Below are 26,807 nucleotides of genomic sequence, written 5' to 3' on the forward strand. Positions count from 1 at the left end.
CAACGATGTTGCAATTATAGAAGCTAAACAAACCTCAGATACCTGCTTTCAGCCGTCAGAGGTGGAGCGAGCAGGACCGCAACAGTGTTTCAATTATAGAAGCCAAACAAACCCCAGATACCTGCTTTCAGCCAGCCGGCCTGGGAGCTGGAGCCGCAACAAAGTTTCAAGTACAGAAGGTAAATAAATCCCAGAATAAAAAAGAAAAAGAAAAAAAGGAGCGACTGGGAGCTTCAGTTGCAGGCTTGGCTCACCTGAAAACAGCCCTCAGCCCCTCATCCAGGCTAGCCAGGCACCCCAGTGGGGCCCCCCACCCTGAAGGGAGTGCGGCAGCCTGAAAACAGCCATCAGCCCCTCATCCAGGCACTCAGATTTAGACTGATATCTTTTCTACAGAAGGAGAAGTGTCTAGTCCAGCCGTGGGCAAACTATGGCCCACGGGCCGGATCCGGCCGTTTGAAATGAATAAAACTAAAAAAAAAAAAAAAAGACCGTACCCTTTTATGTAATGATGTTTACTTTGAATTTATATTAGTTCACACAAACACTCCATCCATGCTTTTGTTCCGGCCCTCCGGTCCAGTTTAAGAACCCATTGTGGCCCTCGAGTCAAAAAGTTTGCCCACCCCTGGTCTAGTCTCTCTCAGCTCTTCCTGCTCCTCTTAGACCAGCGGTTCTCAACCTGTGGGTAGCGACCCCTTTGGGGGTCGAACGATCCTTTCACAGGGGTTGCCTAAGACCATCGGAAAACACGTATGTAATTACATATTGTTTTTGTGATTAATCACTATGCTTTAATTATGTTCAATTTGGAACAATGAAAATACATCCTGCATATCAGATATTTACATTATGATTCATAACAGTAGCAAAATTACAGTTATGAAGTAGCAACGAAAATAATTTTATGGTTGGGGGTCACCACAACATGAGGAACTGGATTAAAGGGTGGCGGCATTAGGAAGGTTGAGAACCACTGTCTTAGACTATGCTTCTCCACCCTTCCCTCTTGTGTTACCGATGGGTCCTCTGTGATCCCTTGAGCCATGGTTTGGACCCTCCCAGTCGTTTCTCAGTTTAGGGTGTTTCCCTCTATCCTGTAAGCCACAGGCAGGTCCACTAGCTGGGTTGGAACCAATCTTGCCTCAGGGGAAGCTCAGATCTTCTTTTGATGTTCTGAGCTCATCTGTTAGGCTCAAGAGGCTTGAGCTGAGGATCTTTCTTTTCCCATTGAGCTTTACTGTAGCTTCCTTAGCTAGCCAGAAGCAAGGTCCCTACCTCCAGCCATCCTGTCCCTTGCTCTTGACTTGCTCCCTGAGCCTAATGTATACCCAGAGCTTGGGACTCAGGCTCCCTGCTTCACTTACCTCCTTGTACTGCTCTCTCTACATTGTTAGAGACTACAAGTGGCTGCGTGGTATACTGTATTTGTTTTGCTAAATGAACAGAATTTTTAAAGGTAATTTTGACAATAAGTCATTTTCAACTATTGCTCTGACTTACAATCTAACTCTATGATAGAGGAAATTGGGAAATTCTGGTTATTATTATTTGGATCTTACCTCAAAATGATTTTTCACATAGTGAAATCCTGTTCACCTACTAAAGCCTAGTTCAGGTCCCCCTTACTCACTGTCATCCCTCAGGACTCTGTACCGTGGTGGTTGTGCCCTACTCAAGATCTCCTGTTAGCACTTACTACGTGTGCCAGTCATCCATTAACGTCATCATATTTATGAAATCCCGATTCACGACTTCAATATTTTTGGTTTCTCTTTCTCACAACAGATGTTATGGAGATGTGTTAAAAATCATTAGCACAGAATTGAGGCCATCTCCCTAATGTAATAAAAGTAATTGCAGTGCCTTGTAAAGGAAAAAGTAGAGTTTGCAGTTTTAGTGTCTCTTTCTTTTCCTCTTTTTTCCCCTCTTCCCCCTCTTCCTCCTCCTTCTCCTCCTCCTTCTCCTCCTCCTCCTTCTTCTCCTTCTTTTCTCTCTTTCTCTCTCTCTCTCTCTCTCTGTCTTTCTGGAACATATAATCTGATATGTTTAATTGTGGAAGTCTTTATAACCATCTCTCCTACAAGATCATAAATTCCTTGAGGGGTTTTCCTTTGTATTCTCCAGACTACACAGGAAGGCCTATGTCATATAATAAATATCAGTAAATACTATGTTTGATGTTAACCATGACTTGAATTAGTCTTGTGTTCCACATTTGGCTTAAGATCTTGATGTCAGGTTTTAAAACCTATGTGTATGTGTGTGTGTGTATATATATATATATCTCCTATCTAATAAAAGAGAAACATGGTAATTAGCCGTACTTCCACTACCCTTCCCATTGGCTAATCAGGGTGATATGCAAATTAACTGCCAGCCAAGATGGCGGCCAGCAGCCAGGCAGCTTGAAGCGAACATGAGGCTTGCTTGCTTCAGTGACGGAGGACTCCAACGTTCCCCGCCTGCCGCTGCCAGCCTCTGAGCTTGCAGTTTGAAACATTGTTACAAATATAGAAGCTAAACAAAACCCCAGAAACCTGCTTTCAGCCAGCTGGGATCTCAGAGCTGGAGTTGAAACAGTGTTTCGATTATAGAACCCAAACAAACCAGATACCTGCTTTCAGCAGCCGAGGCCTAAGAGCTGGAGCCAAGCCTCAGAGCTAAAGCTGGCCCAGAATAAAAAAAAGAAAAAGAAAAAAAGGAGCGGTTGGGAGCTTCAGTCACCCGCCAGCCTGAAAACAGCCCTCAGCCCCTCACCCAGACTGGCCAGGCACCCCAGTGGGGACCCCCACCCTGAAGGGTGTGTGACCAGCTGCAAACAGCCATCATCCCCTCATCCAGGCTGGCCAGGCACCCCAGTGGGGACCCCCACCCTGATCCAGGACACCCTTCAGGGCAAACCAGCCGGCCCCCACCCATGCACCAGGCCTCTATCCTATATAGTAAAAGGGTAATATGCCTCCCAGCACTGGGATCAGCGGAACCGCGAGGCCTCCCGGCACCGGGATCAGCATGACGGGGCAGCGCACAAACCCCCTGATTGCCCTGCGGCTCTGTGTGTGACAGGGGGCAGGGCCACAACCTCCTTATCTGCCCTGCTCTGTTCGTGACAGGGGAAGTCGCCCCAACCCCCTGATCAGCCCTGCTCTGTGCCTGATAGGGGGGAGCTCCCCAACCCCCTGATTGCCCTGCCGCTCTGTGTGTGACAGGCTGTGGTGCCCCAACCCCCTGATCGGCCCTGCTCTGTGTGTGACAGGGTGTGGCGCCCCAATCCCCCCCCCCCCCCCCACGGGCCCTGCTCTGTGTGTGACGGGGTAGAGCCATAACCTCCCCATCGGCCCTGCCCTGAGTGTGACAGGGTGCGGCGCCCCAACCACCTGATCCGCCCTGCTCTGTGTGTGACAGGGGGCGGTATCCCAACTCTCCTATCGGCCCTGCTCTGTGCGTGACAGGGGGGAGCTCCCCAACCCCCCTGATGGGCCCTACTCTGTGCATGACGGGGTGGTGCCGCAACCTCCCCATCGACCCTGCCTTGAGTGTGACAGGGGGCGGTGCCCCAACCCTCCAATCGGCCCTACCCTGAGTATGACTGAGGGTGGCATCGCAACCTCCCGATCCGCCCTGCTCTGTGCATGACAAGGGGTGGTTCCCCAACTCCCCAGTCAGCCTGAGCCCGACCAGGGGCTGCACCTAGGGATTGGGCCTGCCCTCTGCAACCCGGGAGCAGGCCTAAGCCAGCAGGTTGTTATCTCCCGAGGGGTCCCAGACTGAGAGAGGGCACAGGCCGGGCTGAGGGCCGCCCCCGCCCCCCCCCCCCCCCCGAGTACACAAATTTTTGTGCCCTGGGCCTCTAGTATATATATAATAGAGGCCTGATGCACAAAAATTCATTCAAGAGTAGGCCTCCCTTCCCCTGGCTGCTGGCACTAGATCCCTCCAGCACCCAGGACTCGGGCTGCTTCCTTCAAGCTGCCCACGGGCACCTGGACCTGGCTGGCTTCCTTCAGGCCTCCCACAGGCACCTGGAACCCGGGCTGGCTTCCCTCGCCCGCAGTCACCTGGGACCCCTCCGGCCCTGGCTTAATCAGGAAGGATGCCTGGAATGACATCCGGAAGATATCTGGTCTAATTAGCATATTACCCTTTTGTTATTATAGATGATGTTGAACATTTCTACTTCATTGTGTTGTTAAGTGAAATAATTTAAAAACTTTCTTATACACATTAGAAACAGGGTTTTAAGATGGTTGCACTGAGTATAAAATAACAGCCTAACTATGGCTACTGTAAATTACAGATTTGATCACATGCTTATTTACTTACATAGATTAATCTAGTTTAAATGCTTCCTTCAATAGTAATGAGATTGGAAATTTACTTGTGATAATGTTAGACTCCAACTTCTGTTACATAGATAATCATAAAATAAGATGAAGTTTGAGCACTTGTTTACATTTCTATGCAGTAATTTTCTATTTTTATATATATCTTTTCCCATTAAGAAGGCAAGTATGCAGAACAAGTTACTCATTATTTTATTTACTTTTCTTAGATTTCTAGATTAAGATATTTTAAAAAACATACTGTTTTTCTTTTCTTGTAATTTGGTTAATTAAAATTATTTTAGTTCGTTTTAAAAACCTTGTCAATATTGATGTTGATCAATGGTATAAACATTTACCTATTTATAGAGATAAATATTTTGGCTTCTTAAACATATTTGGATTTTTAAATTAGTATATGTTCTCAAACTAGATGGTTCATTTCTCCGTCTCACGTGACATGTCTCTTCAATCTCATGTTTATTGAAGTTATTTGTATGTCTGTTATTTTTAAAAGGAATTGACACAGGAGCTATATCTTTCAAGTTATATCTTTGAAATCCTTATAGCCTAATGTAGTGCCATACATATCAGACACTCGAATAATGTTTGCTGAAAACACGAATGAATTTCATAAATATATTAGAGTTTGTTTCTTCTAGCCATTTATTATATCTAGATTCATTAACTTGGACTAAAATTGTGATTATTATAAGCCAAAGGAAATAAGAAGGCCAGTGCAGTAGTAAGTCTTGGGCATAACCACAAAAGTGAGCTCTTGCTAGAAAACCTCTGGCCCTTAGTCATGTTTTTCACCAAAAGAAAGTTTTGATCTTATTTTTCACCAGGGGAGGTGAAATAAAAGTGGTATCCTATACATTTATAACATATATAGGAATAAAATATCAGCAAGGTGGCATGTGAGAAATATTTTCATCTACCTTGAATTTTTGGGGTTTTTTTGCGCAATAGTGAAAACAGATTTTTGAAAAATATTTTGAAGTAATTTCTAAAGCATTTCCAATTTTATGAGATATATATTTCATTGGCTGTGTGTTAACATGATTTTTTAAATACTTCTTTTTTTTCTTTTTGGAAGCATTCTTCAGGTCATGACAGAAGGGAAAACAACAGTTCATATCAAAGGACCGTCTCTCCAGAAGACAGGTAAACAGTTTTATGTGTTCTGAATTCAATTTAAATGTTTTATAAGTTTAAGAAATTACTTAACTCTTAGTTTCCCAATTTTAGAGTGGACAACTTCTTTTTTATGGTTTTATAAAGAATATTGAGTGGACTTGAGTATGAATCATTCTTGACTGACGTAGGTCTTTCTAGTAAATAAATCTAGATTTTAAGTAATTTTTTAGGGAAGAGGGAAGAACTTTAATATCTCTCTCTAGAATGAGTTTATAAAATGGAAAACTGAGTTGAAATTACATTATTTTGAGGTGCTGCTTTTGCTGTTACTACTATCCTTTACATTTACAGAGCTTTTTATAGTCTTTAAAATACTAGTATTGTTTATATATCATGTTAAGATCAAAGATGCAGAAATATTACCATTATATTCATAATGCTTTCATATGGACTTAAGTTATTTCACTTAGTAAACCGTGACTATTAAAAATAATTTATGAAGGGAAAAGCACCCTCCAAACTTTCTTTCATTTGTCTAATCTCTTCCTCTCCTTGCTAAAAATCTCCTTTCTCTGCTAAAAATCTTTCTTCATGGGCAAGTTAATTGCCATGGTTTGCAACTACTTACTACCTTTCATCAGTCATCTACTCTCTATATTTAAAAAAATAATCTCTCCAAAGACTTAAATGTGTCTATAAAATATTGATTATGTTACTATGTATATTTATTATGTGGGTGTGTATTTAACTTCTGTTAAGGTTCTCTGATTTTACTGATTTTTAACATTCAAATAGCAGATTTTGTACTATTCATCCTTGTTTCTAGTAATTTTAATCCATTGCCACTGCTATCCAAAAATGCAGTTTCAAGAATAATCCTATATAATAAAAACCTAATATGCTAAGTGTCCAGTCGACCGGTTGGCCTTTCAATCAATCAAAGCATAATATGCTGATGATATGCTAAGGCTGCTCAACCGCTCGCTATGATGTGCCCTGATCACCAGGGGGTAGACACTACGACCTGTAGGTTAGCTTGCTGCTGGGGTCCGGCCGATCCGGGACTGAGCAAGATGGCTGGATACGCTCTGGAGCCCTCCCGAAGTCCCTCCCTTTTGGAGTGAAGTTAAACTGGTCTTTATAGACACCAACTGATGACATTGATCTCATTTATTCAGTGTTTTGATAAAATGAGTAGCTATAGACTAAGCAAAAAAAGTCATTTTCAGGATGAGTGTTTTTCATGCTGACTATATACGATATCCAGATACATATCTTGCTAAGGACAGTGTGAATCAGGATGACAAGTTTGGTTAAGTGAATTCCAGCAGTTGTTTTGTTGTTGGGTACAACAAAGCTTTTATAATCAAGACTGAATGAATGGGTGTCAAATAATGAGCTGTCTGTTAAAAACAGTTTGATAAGACATTTTTTAGTCATAGAGTTGCTTTACATTACCAATGTATGGCTTTCCTAAGTGTAACATAGCTGTTTTCAACTTTGGTTTTCTTATTTGCTGTGTTAGATATGCAGAACAAGAAAGATCCCCCCGGGATAGAGATTACTTTGAGTACAGCAGGTCAGACAATGAGCGTTCAAGAAGAGGACGTTCTTATGATGGCAGCATGGAGTCACGGTTAGTATTGGAAATTTTAACTATAGAAAGAGTGTATTAGTTTAACTTTTCTTTTTTCTTTATAATAAAAACAATAATAGCATTAAGTGGATGATCTTCTAATAAGGACTTCATGTAAATTAGTTCTATTGCAGTAAGTGTATGATGGTAGATGCTGTTATGTCTATTTATAGATCAAGAAACAGGCTTAGATGGGGGGTAACATGGGGATAAGGACACATGTAATAACAAAAAAATTTTAAAAAAAGAAACAGGCTTAGAGAAGTTAAAACATTTGTGTGTGTTCTAGAAGCATGTTAGTCTCAAATCTGTCTGACTCTAGAGCCAAAGCTCTTATTCATTATACTGTACTGCAAGAGGAGTTGGCTCGTGTGTTTTGAGGTTCTTTACTGAATGAAAGGAAGTTGTTTATATTATATTACCTAAAGTGATCTAAATTTACTTTCCTGCATAACGGCAAATGAACATTGAAAATGAAGTTACCAATCTGTGGTTTTAATCTAAATATGTTATTATTCTTAGTCTTGGAGAACTTGACTACCCACCTTATTAGTCATCTAGCTTCAAAAACTTGTCTACTATGTTTTATTGTTCACTAAGTTCTTACTGATTTTGATATCTCTGTCGGTACCTAATCCATGACTTCTAAAACTGTATTCCTACTAGAATTTTGATCAAAACTCTGCAATTTGGTGCTTAAATGGATTATTTGATATCTGCAGCTCAAATTTCCTTTTCACTTCTTTTACTTTCATATATATCTCCAGTCTTCAAATGTCAGATTAAATGAGCCTCCAAAAGCCAATCCCATCGTCTGTCACCTTAATGACACCTTAATAAGAACAACTATTATCACCATATTTAGTGTGCTAGGCCATTGGTCGGCAAACTGTGGCTCGTGAGCCACATGTGGCTCTTTGGCCCCTTGAGTGTGGCTCTTCCACAAAATACCGACTTCTGCGCATGGGCCATGAAGTTTCAATCGCACTGTACATGCGCGTCCGCATGTGGTATTTTGTGGAAGAGCCACACTCAAGGGGCCAAAGAGCCGCATGTAGCTCGTGAGCCGCAGTTTGCCGACCACTGTGCTAGGCATTTTGAATACTTTCTCACATATGAGCTAGATACTGTTTTTCACAGTTTAGAAAAGAGGACTGATTTGAAGTGATTTGAGTAATTTACCCGAAGTGGCAGTTACCTGTCTGGTAGATGATGAAACTGGGATTTGAACTCAATTCTCACTCTAAAGCCCATGATTTTTCATCATTCCTGACTGTATTACTTCACTGTAAGTCTGTGTTTGGTCCATTTTATGTACAAAAAGTCTCATTTGACCCACACAGTCACACTGAAGTATTAAGGTGGAATATAATGGCTAACAGTCCAAAAGCATTTGAAGAGAAATATTTCTATCTGGATTCAAAGGAGACTGTGTTGCTCATGCACTCTAAAGGAACCAGCACTATAATTATAAGGAGACGATTTTATCAGCCAGTTAATAGTTTTAGTCGGTGGTTCTCAGAAGAATCATAATCATTGCTGTTAGCTACTCTCTTGGAACATTTTATCTTCATAACAGGAAGCAACTCCATTGCAAATCAGTGCCTAGATTTCAGAGCACCTGACTTTGTGACTAATTGGGGTTTCTAGACATCATTTTCAAACTGCCTGCTTTTCTCTGTCTCTAGGTTGCATTACTGTATATTAAGACAGTAATCTCATATGCCGTCTAGATTTAGGTAAAATCTATTCAGTGGTTTCCTGGTTGTGCAGCCCTTGCTTTCATATAAGATAATATAAAACAGTTTTTATTTACTGTATTCATATAACTCATCGTTGCACAAAGTGTGAGTAGAATGACCTGAGTTTCCAAGGCAGTATCTGTATATGTAAAAAATAGGTAAGTGGACAAGCTCTTCTCTGGGGAAAGATAGCAAAAATCAAGGATTTACCCTTTCCTGTTACTCTTGATAGTTTCAGAGAGCAATATTCTAATTATTTTAAAAGTGTTAGCTTAAGAAAGAATACTCACTTGCATTAATAGGGAAGAGTAATTGTGGCTAGAAAATGGTTGATTTTCTTTAAAAATTGTCTCAAACAGAAACTTCTGGTATTCTGAAGTTTTTGATAAAAATACCAGTTATATCAAGAAACAATTTCAAATGTTACATTTTTATGATAGTCTTACTCCTAAATTGTCATTATTGATGATAAATTCTGGTTTCTCCTTTATATAGTTTATATCATGTGTATCACAAGCCAATTTGTCTTCTTAAAACACTCTTTTTATGTCACTATTCCACTCTGAAACTATTTAAAGTGTATTGCTTGTCTTTGAAAATTTCAGCCTGACTTGAACACATACTTCCAACTACTGTTATACATGATTCTTTATTGTTTCCTGATTGTTCTTTTCATTCTGGCCTGAACACCCTTGCTCAGTTTTCCATTAGTTATTTTGTCTTCTACTACTTGCAGAAAGCCATTCACCCTTCGCTCTCCCCTTGTCTTCTTGCCCCCAATATAAATTGTCAAGCCTTGATGACATAAGTTAATTTAATTACATTTTCTTGTGAAGTACTTTCTACCCATTCCAAACCACTTTTCCTTCTCTGAATTTATTGGGCCCACTTATGGTCTCACTCATTTGGTATGTAGAAATACATTTAAGATTGTATTTTATATTGTCTTTTCTCCATTTTCCAAAATTTAATGTTACAGAAGTAGGGACAGAGAGAAACGCAGAGAAAGAGAAAGAGAAAGAGATGTGGATCGGAAAAGGTACCGGAGATCTTCATCGCCTGGGAGAAGAAGCCCAGAACCATCGGTGACCCAAAGTTCCTCTGCTCAGGATGAGCCTACTGCAAAGAAGAAGAAAGAGGAGCTGGATCCTCTTCTTACTCGTACTGGTGGAGCATATATTCCTCCTGCAAAGCTCAGGATGATGCAAGAACAGATCACAGATAAAAACAGGCATGTTCATATCACTAACTATACAAGGCAATGATATCTCATTGAAAAACAAAAATCAACTACGGTCTAATTAACCTTGGCTGTTGAGAATTTACATTATTCCACAATGATAGATCCCTCAAATTAGACTTCTTCCCTTCTTCACTCTATAAGCTTCATTGGAATGCTGCATGCTATTTGTCCTACTCTGACACATTAGCTCAGCACTTCTTTATTTCTTTGCATGTATGAATTTAAAAATTTAAGGAAATAACACTTAGCTATTTTAGATTATTTCTTTCATAGTTGCATGCTTACCTATTGGTAGTGTCTCTTTTTCCTGGATAATCAAGAGTATTGATATTTTTTACCTAAAATGAATCTTCAGTTTTACCAAACCAGGAGTTGGCATACTTTTTCTGGAAAAGATCAGACAGTAAATATTTAAGTCTTTGTCTGTTATTCTATCTTTGTTGCAACTACTTGATGACTCTTGGGAATACAGCCATAAATAATATGTAAACAAATAAGCAGCTTTGTTCCAATAAAGCTTTATTTACACAAACAGGCAGCGGACCACATTTGGCTCATGGGTGTAATTTGCCAACCCCAGTACTAATCCATGGAACTAAGTTTACAATTTTTTTTTCCCTCCTTTTCTTTGACCATAACATCTTGGATTATAATGTTTTGCTACACTAAGGCAGACATTCAAAATTTATATATGACTATTCACACTGAAAATACCTTTCCTTCCCTTTTTAAAACAATTGGGATGTTGAGGAGCTATATAGGAAAGTGCAGTTAAGTTTTCTCTCATGGGATGAGATAACATCTAGGTGTAAGATTGAAATGCCCACTTAGTTGCTAGGTAGGTAGTAAAAAGATTGGCCTAGAAGATAGCTATACTTTAAGAAAAACAGATTCTAGGTTTGTCAAGAAAGAGTGTTCCTGCATCTTTTGTGGGTATTTTAATGGCAACTTGAAAGTACTTGATAACCTTGTATAAATGAAGTCTAAATGTGTTTCAAAACTGAGCTTGAAGTAGAAATGTCATTTGTGTAAGTGTAAAGACTTGAGATAAGTTAAAACTTAAAAAGTTATGTGCTAGAAAGGGATATTAGATGACATTAAATTTAAAACTGGTAAGTATGTTTCTCTTCATATGTCATGTCCCAACACTTGGTAGTGATGCTTGGAGTGTTATGCTGAGGAGGGATTTGGAGATGGCCTCTGTGGTTCGTGGGAGCTTCATGACCACATAGGCGTTTAGCTCTTGTAGAAGCAGTAGTGGCAGCATTAGTGAGAAGTATTAACTGTCCCCAGTCCAGCCCAAAGCAATCCTAATTGTAAAAAACAAGAAGCATTGTTAATGCAAGTTTTTCTTATGAATAAAGTGGGCAGTCAGCAATATGTGAAATTTTAAGTAATTCCTAGAATATAACTTTATCTAATCTAATAATAGACAAACATGGTAATTGACCGTACCTTCGCTATGCCTCCCATTGGCTAATCAGTGCAATATGCAAATTAACCGCCAACAAAGGTGGCGGCTAATTTGCATACTGCAGGCAGGGTGGGCCAGTGCAAGCTGCCATCCGGCCCCCGTGTGCCGCCTAAGTCCCGCCCCCAGCCAGGACCCCTATGTTTGGCCCTGGGCGGAGGGTCTTGGCGGCGCAAACGGGCCACCTAAATCCCGCCCCCAGCTGGGACCCCCGTGTGCAGCCCTGGGCGGAGGGGCTTGGCAGCGCGATCGGCCCGAGGAAGCCCTATTCTTGCAGGAATCCTCCTGCAGCGGGCTTCTAGTATATATATATATATATATGTTTGAAGTCTGTTCAGAGGCTGTAAAGGGGACAAAGAAAATTAAGTCTCTAAGAGAAATCTATAGTCTTTGCTTTTAGTAGGTACTTAATCAGGTGAATTGTAGGCTTTATAATTAAGTATAATTTTACTTGATACAGTTTTTTGATCAAAGTTTAATAGAAGTGATTATCAGTAATATTTTATTGGTCAAGTTGGTTATTAAGCCGTAGATATATTTCTTTAGAGATAGTAGCATACCAAAAGGTTGGGGTTGAGGAACAGTGGGAGTGCAGGCACTAAGGGGTACATGATCTATAGCAAATTTAGAAACAGTAATAAAATTAACTACAATTCAGTCTGCTTAGTATCTCCTCAGTGTTTGCTGAGGATAGTATCAGTAATAAAATACTCTCCCCATCCCTCCTCAATATCTATAATAATAAAAGCATAATATACTAATTAGACTTGACGTCCTTCCAGATGAAGCCGGGGCTGTGAGGGAAGCCCAGGTCCTGGGTGCCACAGGGAAGCTGGAGCCAGCAGCCGGGGGAAGGAAGACCTACTTTTGCACAAATTTTGTGCAAGTGGCCTCTAGTCACTCCAGAATAGGGAATCTTAACCTACACACCTTTAAGAGATCCATGAATAGAATTCAGGCAGTTCATGAACATAAATGGGGGGAAATGCATCTTTATTTTTACTAATCTCTAACTAAAATTTATCATTTTTTTTCTATGGGAATGTAGGTAACAGACCATAGTATTAATAGACTATTAGTTGCAAATATCTCATAATAATTCTTTATGGCCATGGTATTTGGAAATTAAAGACGTTATTAGGCCTACTACCAGTTCTTGTTATTTAATTTGTTAAGAAGCACAGAGAGTACTATATCAAACTTTTGTTCTTTTCATGTTTTAAAAACTATATTTCAGTATGATTGCTATCCTTTGTAATCCTATACATTTGTAAATATTATCCCAAGAAGTCTATCAGCTTCCTCAAAAATTTATATGTAAGAAAAAAAAATTAAAACTGCATCTGAAATGACATTCCACAAAGAAATAATTACAAAAAAACCATAGAATCTTAGAGCTTTAAAAGGTTTTAGACAGTATCACGTTCAACCAAAGAAACTTTAAGGCTGAAAAATTTACCTACGACTTTAGTTAAAAAGTATAGCTATCTGGCATTCAGCTGGTACAGCTATGGGATTATTACATAAATGTAGAGACATTCTTTAAATATTTAGAACAGTCTTTCAGCCCACGATTTCATATGACTTTCCTTTTCCTATAATTATTATTTCTTTACCAGAGGTCCGGTGCACAGGATTGTGCACTAGTGGGGGGTATGGCCTGCAGGGATCGGCCCACTATAGGAGTGCCGCTCAGTCGAGCGGCTATGGACCCGCCCTCTAAGCTGCTGCGAGAGCAGCCACTCATCCCGGTCAGCTGAGTGACGCTCCCACTGTGGTAGCGCACTGACCACCAGGGGGTAGTTCCTGCATTGAGGGCCTGCCCCCGGTGGTCAGTGTGCGTCATAGCGACTGGTTGACTGGTCTGGTCATTCTGCCGTTTGGTTGCTGGGCTTTTATTATATAGGATAGTTTAAAATAATTTTGTTTTCTCATGCTTTTAGGAGATGGAACATAATAAAAATTTCCTTTTTATGGTTTATATGTAGGTATTTCAGATTATAATTTAAAATAAAAAATAATAGCTTTTATCTAAAAAAATTTTTAAAGACAAGTTTGTATAAAGTGTTATAATGTAAAATAACCATGTATTGAATCTGATTAATGAATTAAATGTAAAGTGCAATATACATGATTATCCTTATCTGTCCTTAATAAATGTATGTTATTAAAGGGAAGCAGTCTGTGTGTAAGCATTATATGTACATAAAAATCAAATAGCTTAGGACAGTGGTCAGCAAACTGCGGCTCACAAGCCACATGCGGCTCTTTGGCCCTTTGAGTGTGGCTCTTCCACAAAATATCAACTTCTGTGCATGGGCCACGAAGTTTCAATCGCACTGTACATGCCCGCCTGCACGTGGTATTTTGTGGAAGAGCCACACTCAAGGGGCCAAAGAGCCGCATGTGGCTCGTGAGCCGCAGTTTGCCGACCACTGGCTTAGGATATAATCTGTGTTTATTTAGTAATATTTTACTGCATTTGTGGTCATTTTATGGAAATAATGTTAAAAATAAAGGCACTAAGTATTTTTTATGTTCAAATAACCTCTTGTTATTGTGATTGCTGATGGAATTTTAATCTTTATTAAAATCTATTCTTTTTAGCTTAGCATACCAGAGGATGAGCTGGGAAGCCCTAAAGAAGTCAATTAATGGTCTTATCAACAAAGTCAACATTTCTAATATAGGTATTATTATTCAGGAACTCCTTCAAGAAAACATAGTTAGAGGGAGGTAAGCATCAGCTATTTTATTTGTAGTATTTCGTAGTGGTTTTTCAAAGGAACATAACCTACATGAACCATAATTATTGATTTATTATGCTGCCTTATTTTAAAGGTAATTGTGGATATTTAAAATGCAATTTTTGTAAAAAGGTAACTATTAACAAATAGCCTGTACTTAACAATTGAAGGTTGTATGGAGATTTTGCTTTTAAGAAGCTTTGATGTGATATAATGATTTTTGAAGATATTTATGTATGGAATACTTCTAATAACTTAAACTCATGAACCAGTTTAATTTCTAATGAAAACAAAGTGAGAATGTGAAAGAAGTGAGGAAGGTAAGTAATAAATTTTAGAAAAGCAGAAGAGAATGACTTAGCATTTTCTTTGCGGATTTAAGTAGTTGGTGATGTTGAAAAGGGTCAGGAAACAGATATCCCGTATTCATTCTGTTTATTATTTAAATCTGAAGTCTATTTTCACATGACCCTGATTCCTTTCCAAACAACATTGGGCATATAAACTAAGGTGTAGCATGTTGTGAGGATAAAGAAAGGTGACCTCAGGTAGCCACTGTTCTCAGAAGTAGGTAGTGCTCTTTCATTTTCTGAGAACTTATGTGGGTTGCTTAAGATCTTACCACTTATTAGCTGAGTTCTCTTTTCTCATTTTCTACCTTAATGATTTAATTGTCACACCTTAACCCGATGACTACTAAGACAATGTTTTCCTGCCTTTTGGCAGTCTAATAATTATTTGTCATTATATTGCTAAAAATAACTGTTCAGCCCACTTTGCATCTTTCTCCTTGTCACATGCATATAGAAACATGCTTATTTTAAAAATGAGTTAACATAGAACTTTTTATATTTCTGTCATTGTTTTAGCATTATTCTTGCATTGCTTCCAAATCTTCATTTTTAATTTACTGAAAATAGGCTTAAAGATGGGAAATACCCAAGTTTGTCTTTAATCACATAATTTTATATAAAATAATGGTCCAGTAGTGGAAATCTTATTTTGTTTAAGTTTAGTACTTTTGAAGCAGGTCTTTTTTTCTTATACTATTTTGCAAATGTTTAATTACTTCTAAGAAGTTTAAAAAAACTCAAATTTATAATTAGATATAACAAACAGAAATTGGAAAAGAGGAATTATATTGTGAGAGAAAATTTTTTGAAGAAAAAATTGTAGTAAAATCTGTTTTGTGAAAGCACAAATTGAAGTTTATTTTCTCAAAAGCAGTTTTTATTTGTTAGAAAGATAAACTTTTCTCCCAAATAAAGTGATATAAATTTAATCCTGATTTAGCATTTGTGATTATTTACAGAGGAATAATATTACTGGATTTTAAATGAGTTTTTTATTCTTCTAATCAAATTGGTGATTATTGTTGATGTTTTTTTTGTGTGTGTTTTTTTTTTAAACAGAGGCCTGCTGTCCAGATCTGTTTTGCAAGCACAGAGTGCTTCTCCAATCTTCACCCATGTTTATGCAGCCTTAGTGGCTATTATCAACTCAAAATTTCCACAAATCGGGGAATTAATTCTCAAGAGGTTAATTCTTAATTTTCGGAAAGGCTATCGAAGAAATGATAAGGTATATATGATGGGCTTGTAAGTAAACTGCCATATAAGGACAGATTAATAAATCAGTATCAACAATAGTGAGCAATGTTGATTTCTATGTAGGAATGCTTTTTTAAAACTGCATATTTCATGAGAACTTTTTTTTACTCTATTAAATATCTCTGGCTGCTAATGATGAGCCACAGAAATTTTAACTATTTTGCCAGAAATGGCACTCTTTCACATCTATTAGTTCTTATCCTTTAACTTTAATATAAAAATGTTCCTGTGTATTACATATTTTAAAGAGTGTGTAAGCTATAGATTTTTAGATAAATGAAAATTGGTTTTAGTTTAGAGATTAACTTTTTCTCTACCTTCACTTACCAGCAACTTTGTCTGACTGCTTCAAAATTTGTGGCACATCTTATTAACCAAAATGTGGTAAGTAATTATCTTCAAAACTTAGTACCTTGTAGTGACATTAGACCACACAGACTTGATGCACTTCAATGACATATCTCTGTTTTTGTTTTGATTTTATAGTCTTTGGAAAAGTATCTTGGATAATATTTTAATGTTAAAACTATAATAAATGCCTTCAATATTATTTCATATGAAGAATAACCAGACATTGTTTTATCAAATTGATCTCGTAATTCTGTTCATGTTCACTTAACTACAAATCATTTTTTCAGAGAAAGTAATAGCACTTGTTTTTATAAAGCAATAAAGTTGGTATTTCCTCCACTCTTTCCCCCTGGGCATGGTGTTTATGAGAACCTAATAATATCTAATAATAAAAATTCCTGATCCCTGCAACTAGTATATATAGTATATGTAGCCATATATTCATAGAATCAGTTTATAAAATACTAGATGCCCGGTGCATGAATTTGTGCACTGGTGGGGTCCCTTGGGGTGGCCTGCAGAGATCGGGCCCCAGCTTGCGTCCCCACCCTGCAGCCCCACCTCGCATCCCGCCTTGGCCTGGTGCCGCCCGCTCACCTGCTCCACTATTCCACCATGGTCCCGCTCTCGTCGGGGCCCATTGGAGCCGGCAGCGCCTCCACTGCTGCCCACTGCCATCAGTGCATCGTTTACGCCTGCCATGTTTTGTGCCGCCCCCTAGTGGTCAGCACACATCATAGTGAGCAGTCAAACTCCTGGTCTCCCAGTCAAACTCCCGGGTTGAATGACCGTCCAAGGGGACAATTTGCATAATAGGCTTTTATTATATAGGATAGTAGATTAAGTAATTTTAAATACAAATAATGTTATCCAGTTTTGTGTTTATTTTGTATTTAATCACTATTTGAGAGTTTTGATTCTGTTTCAACTTGAAGGAGATAGTAAAAATTGTTCTTGTTCACATTCAAAGTTTTTTTCAATATGTATTATCATGTTTGATGGTATCTATAAGAACAATTTTAAAATCACACTTTTATTTCTCTAGCATAAATATTATTTTAATTCCTATGTGAAATTCTTGTCAGTGTTTACTCTTAGAAACCTTTTAGATTGTAACCTAATTAGTTATAACAATAATAACATGCTGTTTAAGACTATAAAAACTTCACATGTCTATGTCAGCACAACTGTATGTTTCAGTTTTATAATGTATATCTTACTTTATATTAGAGATACTTTGGCATTGTCAAAAACAGTTAAAATGATAAATATTTTCTTCCCAACTGTGATACAGGGTGATGTTTTCTTGTAATTTATAAGACTGTTTGCCCCCTCCCATAAAAAGTAGTATGTATTTTTTATCTTGTGCTCAATGCAAAAAAAAATAATGTATTGAGTTGAAATTTAGACTTTTTCCCTTCCCATCTTAAATAAGTGTCCGACTTCAGAAAGGCTTATGTATAGTGTTTTTGAACATTTCTAGTTCATTTTCACAGCAAAGCTTCCCAATAGAATTTTATTCCCACTCTACCTGGCATTGTTTATAGGTGTTAACTTTTTTATTATGGCCAGTGTAAGTAGTTTGATTTAGTTTAAAAAATAAAAGATATATTTAAAACTATAATTTCATATCAGAAATTAAGATATTTTCTGATAAAATAATTATGCATATAATTTAAGAATTGTTTTCTATCTAATAGTTGCTGATAAGATGAAATGGACAATGGATATAAATATTTGTGCTTATAGAGAATCACTATGCTTAATATAGTGACTATGAAAATATCTCAGATTAAAGAATTTTAATTTATATTTTGAGGTTAATTATTGTATTTCCTATAGGTAATAAATGTTATAATTTTTTATATTATGTATAAGAATATTTCTCCTGGAGGTAAGTCAGATAGTTTTATTCAGTGCAATACACTAGGAATTTTGTAATAATCATTTGGGAATTCTTAACAGATGCATAATGAAAGCAAAAGAATAATTGTATTTCATATATGCAGTATTTTTATATACATTATAAAACTTTGCTAATACAATATTATCACTGCAAAAAACAGATTTAGTAACTTTTAAAATTACTGTCAATACTAGGCTTATAAATGTTAAAACATTTTCTCTATTCCATATGTCTTTATTCTATTTAAGGCACATGAAGTTTTATGCTTAGAGATGCTCACTTTGCTCCTGGAAAGACCAACAGATGATAGTGTTGAAGTAGCTATTGGTTTTCTCAAGGAATGTGGCCTCAAATTAACACAGGTGTCACCACGAGGAATCAATGGTAGTGTATATCCTTGTTTTGATATCCAGCTTTTGTTTTGAGTATTATAATATTTATTGCTTATTTTATTGTCTTTTCTTTCTGCTTAACCTAGCTATATTTGAACGCCTTCGAAACATTCTCCATGAGTCTGAAATAGACAAAAGAGTCCAGTACATGATTGAAGTGATGTTTGCTGTAAGGAAAGATGGGTTCAAGGACCACCCTGTTATTCTAGAAGGACTTGACTTAGTGGAAGAAGATGATCAGTTCACCCACATGCTTCCTCTTGAAGATGACTATAATCCAGAAGATGTTCTTAGTAAGTTAGGGGGTGATGGTTGGGAAGTAGGGCACCAAAAGGTGTAAGCACAGAAAATAAAAACTTACTTAAACTTTTAATTTATTTTTTTAAGATGTTTTCAAGATGGATCCTAATTTTATGGAGAATGAAGAGAAGTACAAAGCTATTAAGAAGGGTACGTAGAATTTTATTAAATGATTTTATTTTGGATAAGTTGAAGCAGTTTTTGCAGTTATATAATACTGATAGAAAGATATATATAGATCACTGACCGCGCCTAATTAAATCTCTACTTTTATTGAAGCCATATTCTTCATTGTTTTTGTATGCATTATTTTTCTGTTTAATGCTTGTCCAATGTACTATTTCATTCTAAATTATTTACATAGTTTTTTTATCTCCTCTTTCCCTGTGTTTTAATTGTGTAACTCTTAATTTTTAGCCCTCTTAAGAATATTCATGTATTACTAGTACACTTTATTTGACTTCACTACCACCTAAGAATTACTACTTTAAATGACATGCAATTTATTATTCAATTAAGTGCTATATTTTATTATTTCTTTTTTATTTCTTTTTTTTTTAAATTAAATCTTTATTGTTCAGATTATTACAGTTGTTCCTCTTTTTTCCCCCAATAGCTCCCCTCCATCTGGTTCCCACCCCACCCTCGGCCCTTACTCCCCGCCCCCCCACTGTCCTCATCCATAGGTGTACAATTTTTGTTCAGTCTCTTCCCGTATCCCCCACACTCCTTTACCCCCCCCCCCAAGAATAGTCAGTCCACTCCCTTTCTATGCCCCTGATTCTATTATATTCACCAGTTTATTCTGTTCATCAAATTATTTATTCACTTGATTTTTAGATTCACTTGTTGATAGATGTGTATTTGTTGTTCATAATTTGTATCTGTACCTTTTTCTTCTTCTTCCTCTTCTTAAAGGATACCTTTCAGCATTTCCTATAATACTGGTTTGGTGGTGATGAACTCCTTTAGCTTTTTCTTATTTGTGAAGCTCTTTATCTGACCTTCAATTCTGAAAGATAGCTTTGCTGGATAAAGTAATCTTGGTTGTAGGTTCTTGGCATTCATCACTTTGAATATTTCTTGCCACTCCCTTCTGGCCTGCATAGTTTCTGTTGAGAAATCAGCTGACAGTCCTATGGGTACTCCCTTGTAGGTAACTGAGTTTCTTTCTCTTGCTGCTTGTAAGAGTCTCTCTTTGTCTTTTGTTCTTGGCATTTTAATTATGATGTGTCTTGGTGTGGACCTCTTTGGATTCCTTTTGTTTGGGGTTCTCTGCACTTCCTGGACTTGTAAGTCTATTTCTTTCACCAGGTAGGGGAAGTTTTCTGTCATTATTTCTTCAAAACGGTTTTCAATATCTTGCTCTCTATCTTCTCCTGGTACCCCCATAATTCAGATGTTGGTACGTTTGAAGTTGTCCCAGAGGCTCCTTACACTATCTTCATATTTTTGGATTCTTTTTTCTTTTTGTTTTTCCAGTTGGGTGTTTTTTGCTTCTTCGTATTTCAAATCTTTGACTTGATTTTTGCGATCTTCTAGTCTGCTGTTGGAACTCTGTATAATATTCTTTATTTCAGTCAGTGTATGCTTAATTTCTAGTTGGTCCTTTTTCATAACCTCGAGGGTCTCACTAGATTTCTTGAAGGTCTAAGTTTATCGGCGGTTTCTAGAGAATTCTTGAAAAACCTTCTGAGTGTGGTTTTGAACTCTATATCCAGTAGTTTGCTTTCCTCCATTTCTGTCATTTGTGACCTGTTTCTTTGTCTCCGCATTTTTTATGCTTTCCTGTGTTGATAGAGTGGCTTTCTGTGTTAGGTTTCCTATAGGGCCCAGTGGCTCAGCCTCCCCAATTACCTGAGGTGGACACTCTTGGTGCACCCCCTTGTGGGCTTTGTGCACAGTCTTGTTGTAGTTATGCCTTGATTGTTGTAGGATCACTGGGAGGAATTGACCTCCAGGCCAATTGGCTGTGAGAATCAGCTGTGTCTTCAGTGGGAGAACTTCTGTGCTGGAGACACCCTTCTGCGGCAAGACTTGCTTCAGTGGGGCTTTGGTGCTCACTGAGTCTGCACCCTGAGTGTGTCCCTTATGGATCTGAGGAGTTGTAATCTGGATGGTCCCACTCTGACAACCGGGTACACTGGCTCTTGGATCTCTAAGGAGGTGCTAATTTAGCCTCTGCCTGAGGCTACCCAGCAGGAACCCAGCTGTGAAGCAATGCAAGCTGCTGTGGGGCCTTGGGCCTTCTTTTGGAAGTTCTGGGTTTCTCTGACTCGGCTGCAGTTTGTTAGGTAATTTTCAGATTGCAAAGGGCCAGGCCTTTCATATGCAAAAGCCTCTGCACACAGCTTGGGTGGGGCGGGGTCTCTGGGGATCAGCAGGGTGGAGCAAGCATCTATGGCTGCTCCTAAGTCCTACCCTAAGAAGCTTTGCTGTAAGTACCTCTGAGGGAAAGCCGCCGTTGAGTTCCGACCGATGCCAGACAGTCCAGTTTCTCCTGTATGACTTTGGGTCCCCAGAGACTCGCCCGGAACTGGAGTTCAGAGCAGTCAGGAGCTTGAGACTCCCTCCCGATTGAAATAGACAACCGTGTTCTCAGTTTCCAGCCCTTTCCACGTGCTCAGCTGCCAGCCAGCCCTTTCCACGTGCGCTGCATCCTCAGCTGCCAGCCCTCTCCACGTGCGCCACGTCCTCAGTTGCCAGCCCTTTCCACATGCGCCACGTCCTCAGCTTCCAGGCATTTCCACGTGCGCCGCGTCCTCAGCTTCCAGCCCTTTCCACGTGCGCCGCATCCTCAGCCTCCAGCCCTTTTCCACGTGCGCCACGTCCTCAGTTGCCAGCCCTTTGCGCGCACGCCTCTATACCTCTGCACTTTACTTCCGCACCTTCTCTGAGTCTCAGTGTGCTTTTCTCTTTCCTTCTAGTTGTAGAATTTCCACTCAGCCTGCCTTCCTGTGGTTCTGGATGATGTCTGTTTTGTCTTTTAGTTGTATTTTTGAAGTGGCTGTGTGAGGCAGCAATTTCCAGTGTTTACCTATGCCGCCATCTTGGTTTCCAAGTCTTCTATTTTATTATTTCTTGAGAGCAGGTTGATAGACTTCTGATAACATCAATCACAGTGCTAGATATCAGTGCTTAATAAATAGATAATTATTATTTGTACACCATTAATATATTGTAAGCATATACTTTGGACAGAATTTGGTTTGTATTTTGTCTGCCATTACTAGTTAAGTGACCTGGAAGAGTTACTTATTTGATGTAAGAGTAAATGTTCCCTGTTTGTGTGAAGATAAACAAAATATAGTGCTTTGTATTGTCACAGAACTAGTATTTAGACAATAATACTATTTTGTTTCACATTTCTATCATTTATTTCCTAATGCTAATAGTCAGGGCTAGTTATATAATTATGTTTATATTATTTTATTACACACTTAAATATTATAATATTATGATAACTTTATAGATTTATTTTCCTGAATTGTGATTTTATCTGAAAAGTACTCACTGCTCTGAAAGTTCCTAGGAGGAGAACTATAGGTTGTGAGCCATTCTTTGAAGTAAAAATGAAAAAAGCTGATTCATCTTAAAACTCAAATGATTGCATAAGTGCTGTTCCTTGAGATAACCATCATCTTATGTCTGTCATTAACAGCAGTCCTATATATGAACTTCATGTTTTGTTACTCTGATTATTATAAAGACCTACCAAGGGCTGGAATTTAATAAAATCAATAATTTGTCAGGGTCATTGTTAAGAGAAATGGGCTTTCCCCTACTTTAAGAGCAAAGAACACTACTGCTAGTGCAGTTTGATGCTTTGATTTGTGCTCAGGTTGTCCCAGTTTTAACCCCTGATGCTTTGGGCCATCATTACAGATGTCAGCATAGTGAAAGGTGGATGATGTCTTAGCAATACTATGAAAATAGTTTTAACCTCACAGACCACCTGACAGGTATCAGTGATTCCCCACCTCCATCCCTACCTCCCCAACCCAGAGACTTACAGACTATACTTTGAAACCACTGCTTTATCCAGTTAATGAAATCTAATTGTCATTGCCTATATGCTTTCAGTAAGTAGATTCTAAAGTGAACAGACAAGAAGAGGATGATGTAAACGACTAGACAATTCATTTGACCTTCATTCTTTCATAAAATATCCTTCTAGAGCTGGCATAAAAAAATGGTCACAGCAGGAAGTGGGCACAGCTTTAGTAATTAGCACCTTAGAGTGACTCAGGTGTACTTGTGTTTTAGGTCTTGCAGCATTTGGGAAAACAGCAGGAGTGCCTGTCTTCCTTCTATTGAATACTAAATAGTTTCATCTTTTTAAAAGTCTGTCTAAAACCATATTATATAATAATAAACTAGACACTTCAGTTTATTTCTAACACTTGTTACAAATATTCTTGAGGATATATGTATATTGGCTAAGGTCTGAATGACAAGTCTCCCTGCTTGTACAATGATTTATTCCTGATAGCATGAAGTTCTCTACTAACATTCAATATTGTATGTGGCTCCTGAGTTATATACTAGTATACTGCTTAGTAAATAGAAAGACATTAGAAATTTTCTAAAAATGAATTGGCCCCAAAACATTTTATTAAAAATTCTCTGATCATAATAGAAATGGGGAAAATGAAATGTTGGCCAGGTTGTAAAATCTTTCATCAGACTAATAGAGCACACATGTGATTGAACAAAATATAATTTTAGTTTTTGTTACTTGTTTTATATAGTCTCTTATTTGCATCACTATTTTCACCCAGTTCTGACTGTGAGCTGTATTTTAAGAGGTGATAATCCAATGAAGTGCTCATCTTACCAGTTTTCCTAAAGGCTTTTTAAACTTTGGTTTTTGTTTTATATATAGAAAGTCTTTGGATTAAGTGTGATGTTCTATTTAATAGGTATACATTTTAATAAAAATCTCATTAAAATGAATGCTAAGTTATGCAACACTTTCTTCTCTTTTTTTTGTCTTTCATAAAACATTCTTAGCTTAAATTCTTGTTTTCTATATCAAGAATTAAACTTTTTGTAATATACTGTCTTCTTTCTGGTGATAAACTAGGAATATTTTGACGTCAGTATGCTCTTGCTCTTTTGAAAACTTTCATCTACTTTTTCTTTTTCATCCCCCCTTGTTTCATGGTCACTTTCTGTCTGTCAGAAGAATGACTCATGGCTCTTTCTAGTCAAATTAGTTATAATGTTCTCTGACCACCTCGGCAATAACAGGAGGCCTCTGTTATTATCTGTATTGGTTGATAAACAGATTTCTGAGAATTGTCTTTGAAGAAGGAACTGCAATGGCTATCACTTCCTTGTTGATATTTTCCTAAATTTACTTTGGTTTTTTAGAAATTCTTGATGAAGGAGATAGTGATTCAAACACAGATCAAGATGCTGGAAGTAGTGAAGAGGAAGAGGAGGAAGAGGAGGAAGAGGGAGAAGAAGACGAAGAAGGTAAAAGTATAGCTTACTTAAATAGTACTGTAAAATACTCTGAAATTGAATTGATTCTAATGAAACAATGGTTCCCAGTGTGTGTGATTTGGGAGGGTCTCTTTACTGTCATCTACTGGATAAAGGCTAAGAATGCTGTTAAACGATATTACAAGTCAAAAGACTGCCCCTCCTCCAACCAAGTATCCAGCTCAAAATGTCAGTATTGCCAAGGTTAAAAAAACTTACTCTACAAGTATTAAACAAGAAAATTCATTTCCAACATCAGCATAATTTTAATTTGACATTTTCTGTCTTTGATTATAAACTATGAATAAGGTACATTCATGTTGAGTGCATATGATTTATGTAACCCTAGCATTAATGTGACAGATGAGAATGACTCGATATTTGCTGTTCATTTGACAAAATAAAGTTGGGAGGCCAAAATCTATATTTATACAAAAATAGGCATGATGTTCTTCCTCTTCAACTTTGATTACCTTATATTTCACAGGAAAATTAGCTCACTACTTCGATTGAGTTTCAGTTAAAACATCAGAACATGCCTACACTGGTCATTATTTACTTCCATTACATATTTGAAAATTTAAAACTATCTCTTTCCCTTTTAAGGCATAACATACTTAGTTCTGTCTTATCTTAAAGTGTAACTGCTTTTTATAATGTATTTTATAAAAATAAGTTTAATTTTGCTCTATTGTCTTATTTGTTTAAAACATCTTGCTATCCATGTACTATATTTTACTTTAGAATTTCTTTGTTTTAGGTGAAAACTAGAGGTCCAGTGCATGAAATTCGTGCACTGGCAGCAGGGTGGGGGGGAGGGGGGAGCCCTCAGCCTGGCCTACACCCTCTATTACAGTCCAGGAGCCCTCAGGGGATGTCTGACTGATGGCCTAGTGATGCACTTAGCAGCTGTGAGCCCAGCTTTTGCCTGAGTGGTGCTCCCCCTATGGGAGCAGACTGACCACTAGGAGGCAGCTCCTGCATTGAGCATATGCCCCCTTGTGGTAGTGCATGTCATAGCAACCAGCCGTTCCGCCATTCAGTCGATTTGCATATTAGCCTTTTATTATATAGGTTACTGTTCAAATAAAACTGATTAAATATTTAACATTCATTAGATACAAGAAAATTTTAACAAATACACATATTTATTTTGGACCCATCCAACTTGTCACAATAATCCCAGTGTTCTCTGAAACTGTACTTCTACCCATAAGTTATAGTTCTTCCAAATTATGAAGATACTTTTTAGAGCTCTGGAAATAATGTCTTACTAAGCAATATCATAGGTGCAGCCTTTTATAGTGTCTAAATGAGCAAGTGACACAGAAACAAAAGTAGCTTTTCTGGCTTGGTTCTGAACTTCTTTGAGCTAACAAAACTTACTAAAGTATTTTAAGATATGATAATAGACTTGAAATAGTTACTTTGAATTCTACAAACACTAATTTATACTGTAGAAAAAAATATTGTTATTTTTAAACTCATAGATTCTAAATGTAATTCGAAAATTATAATACAGAAATACATTTTCAGTTCTTCACATTTATTTGCATACTTGCATAATTTTCTTGTTTCTTTCAGGACAAAAAGTGACTATTCATGACAAAACAGAAATTAATCTAGTCTCATTTCGTCGTACAATTTATCTTGCTATTCAATCAAGGTAAGATAACTGTCTCAGTTAATTCTTACTTTTGATAGCAAATGAACAAGGAGATGGGATTTTTAGAAACTGATGATAGAAAACTTGATACTATGTTAGTGATTCTCAAACTCTATCCCAAGCCAAGCTGATAGGTCCGTACTCTTGGTTCTTTGCTTCAAAAGCAAATTATCTTTATTTACTTGGAAGACCTAACTGTGTTACAGAATTTAATGGGTTTTTATTTGTTTGTTTTAGTTATGTCATTTCTTCTTTTTTTTTTTTTTAATACATTTTTATTGATTTCAGAAAGGAGTAAGATAGAAACATCAATGATGAGAGAGAATAAACAATTGGCTGCCACCTGTACACCCCACACTGGGGATCAAGCCTGAAACGCAGGCCTGTGCCCCCACCAGAATCAAACCATGACCTCTTGGTTCAGAGGTCGATGCCCAGTTCTGTGCCACACCAGCCAGGCTAGTTATATCATTTCTTATAATTAGATAGCACTAATAAAAACCTAAAAACAAGTCTGTATTATAGAACTAGCACAGTATTAATTGTGTAGTGGAAATTTAATATTTTATATTTTTCTGTTTTCTAATTCTGGTTTTAAGGAGAGAAGCACTGTTATGTTAACTCTTGGACACTGATTTTGTTGTGCAAATAGAAATGTATAGAAATAGAAATTAGGTTTAGGAAGGTTTTTAGGACCCTTTGAGTCAGTGTTAAGTAAGAACTATTATCATGCTATGAAAACAAAACCTATTCCCTTTGAAGCCTGTGAGTTTGGTTTTGAAGAAAAG

The 26,807-nt window shown here is 37.7% G+C and overlaps 1 protein-coding gene across 2 annotated transcripts in view; it reads left to right on the forward strand.

Annotated features, from left to right (window-relative positions):
* The window catches only part of CWC22 (CWC22 spliceosome associated protein homolog), a 52,508-nt gene that overhangs the window by 10,634 nt on the left and 15,067 nt on the right, over positions 1-26,807 (forward strand). For both annotated transcript variants that reach the window (XR_004969408.1, XM_036319837.1), the window contains 11 exons: positions 5,425-5,492; positions 6,991-7,101; positions 9,823-10,074; positions 14,165-14,293; positions 15,717-15,885; positions 16,245-16,298; positions 18,420-18,555; positions 18,650-18,856; positions 18,951-19,013; positions 24,240-24,344; positions 25,938-26,019. Coding sequence is in view for 1 of the 2 variants with exons in the window: in XM_036319837.1 (XP_036175730.1) it covers positions 5,425-5,492; positions 6,991-7,101; positions 9,823-10,074; positions 14,165-14,293; positions 15,717-15,885; positions 16,245-16,298; positions 18,420-18,555; positions 18,650-18,856; positions 18,951-19,013; positions 24,240-24,344; positions 25,938-26,019 (1,376 nt within the window). In the remaining variant the exon portion in view is untranslated. The remainder of the gene's footprint in view (positions 1-5,424; positions 5,493-6,990; positions 7,102-9,822; positions 10,075-14,164; positions 14,294-15,716; positions 15,886-16,244; positions 16,299-18,419; positions 18,556-18,649; positions 18,857-18,950; positions 19,014-24,239; positions 24,345-25,937; positions 26,020-26,807) is intronic.

This window comes from Myotis myotis, unplaced genomic scaffold (genome assembly GCF_014108235.1).
Source record: "Myotis myotis isolate mMyoMyo1 unplaced genomic scaffold, mMyoMyo1.p scaffold_m19_p_8, whole genome shotgun sequence".
NCBI lineage: Eukaryota > Metazoa > Chordata > Mammalia > Chiroptera > Vespertilionidae > Myotis > Myotis myotis.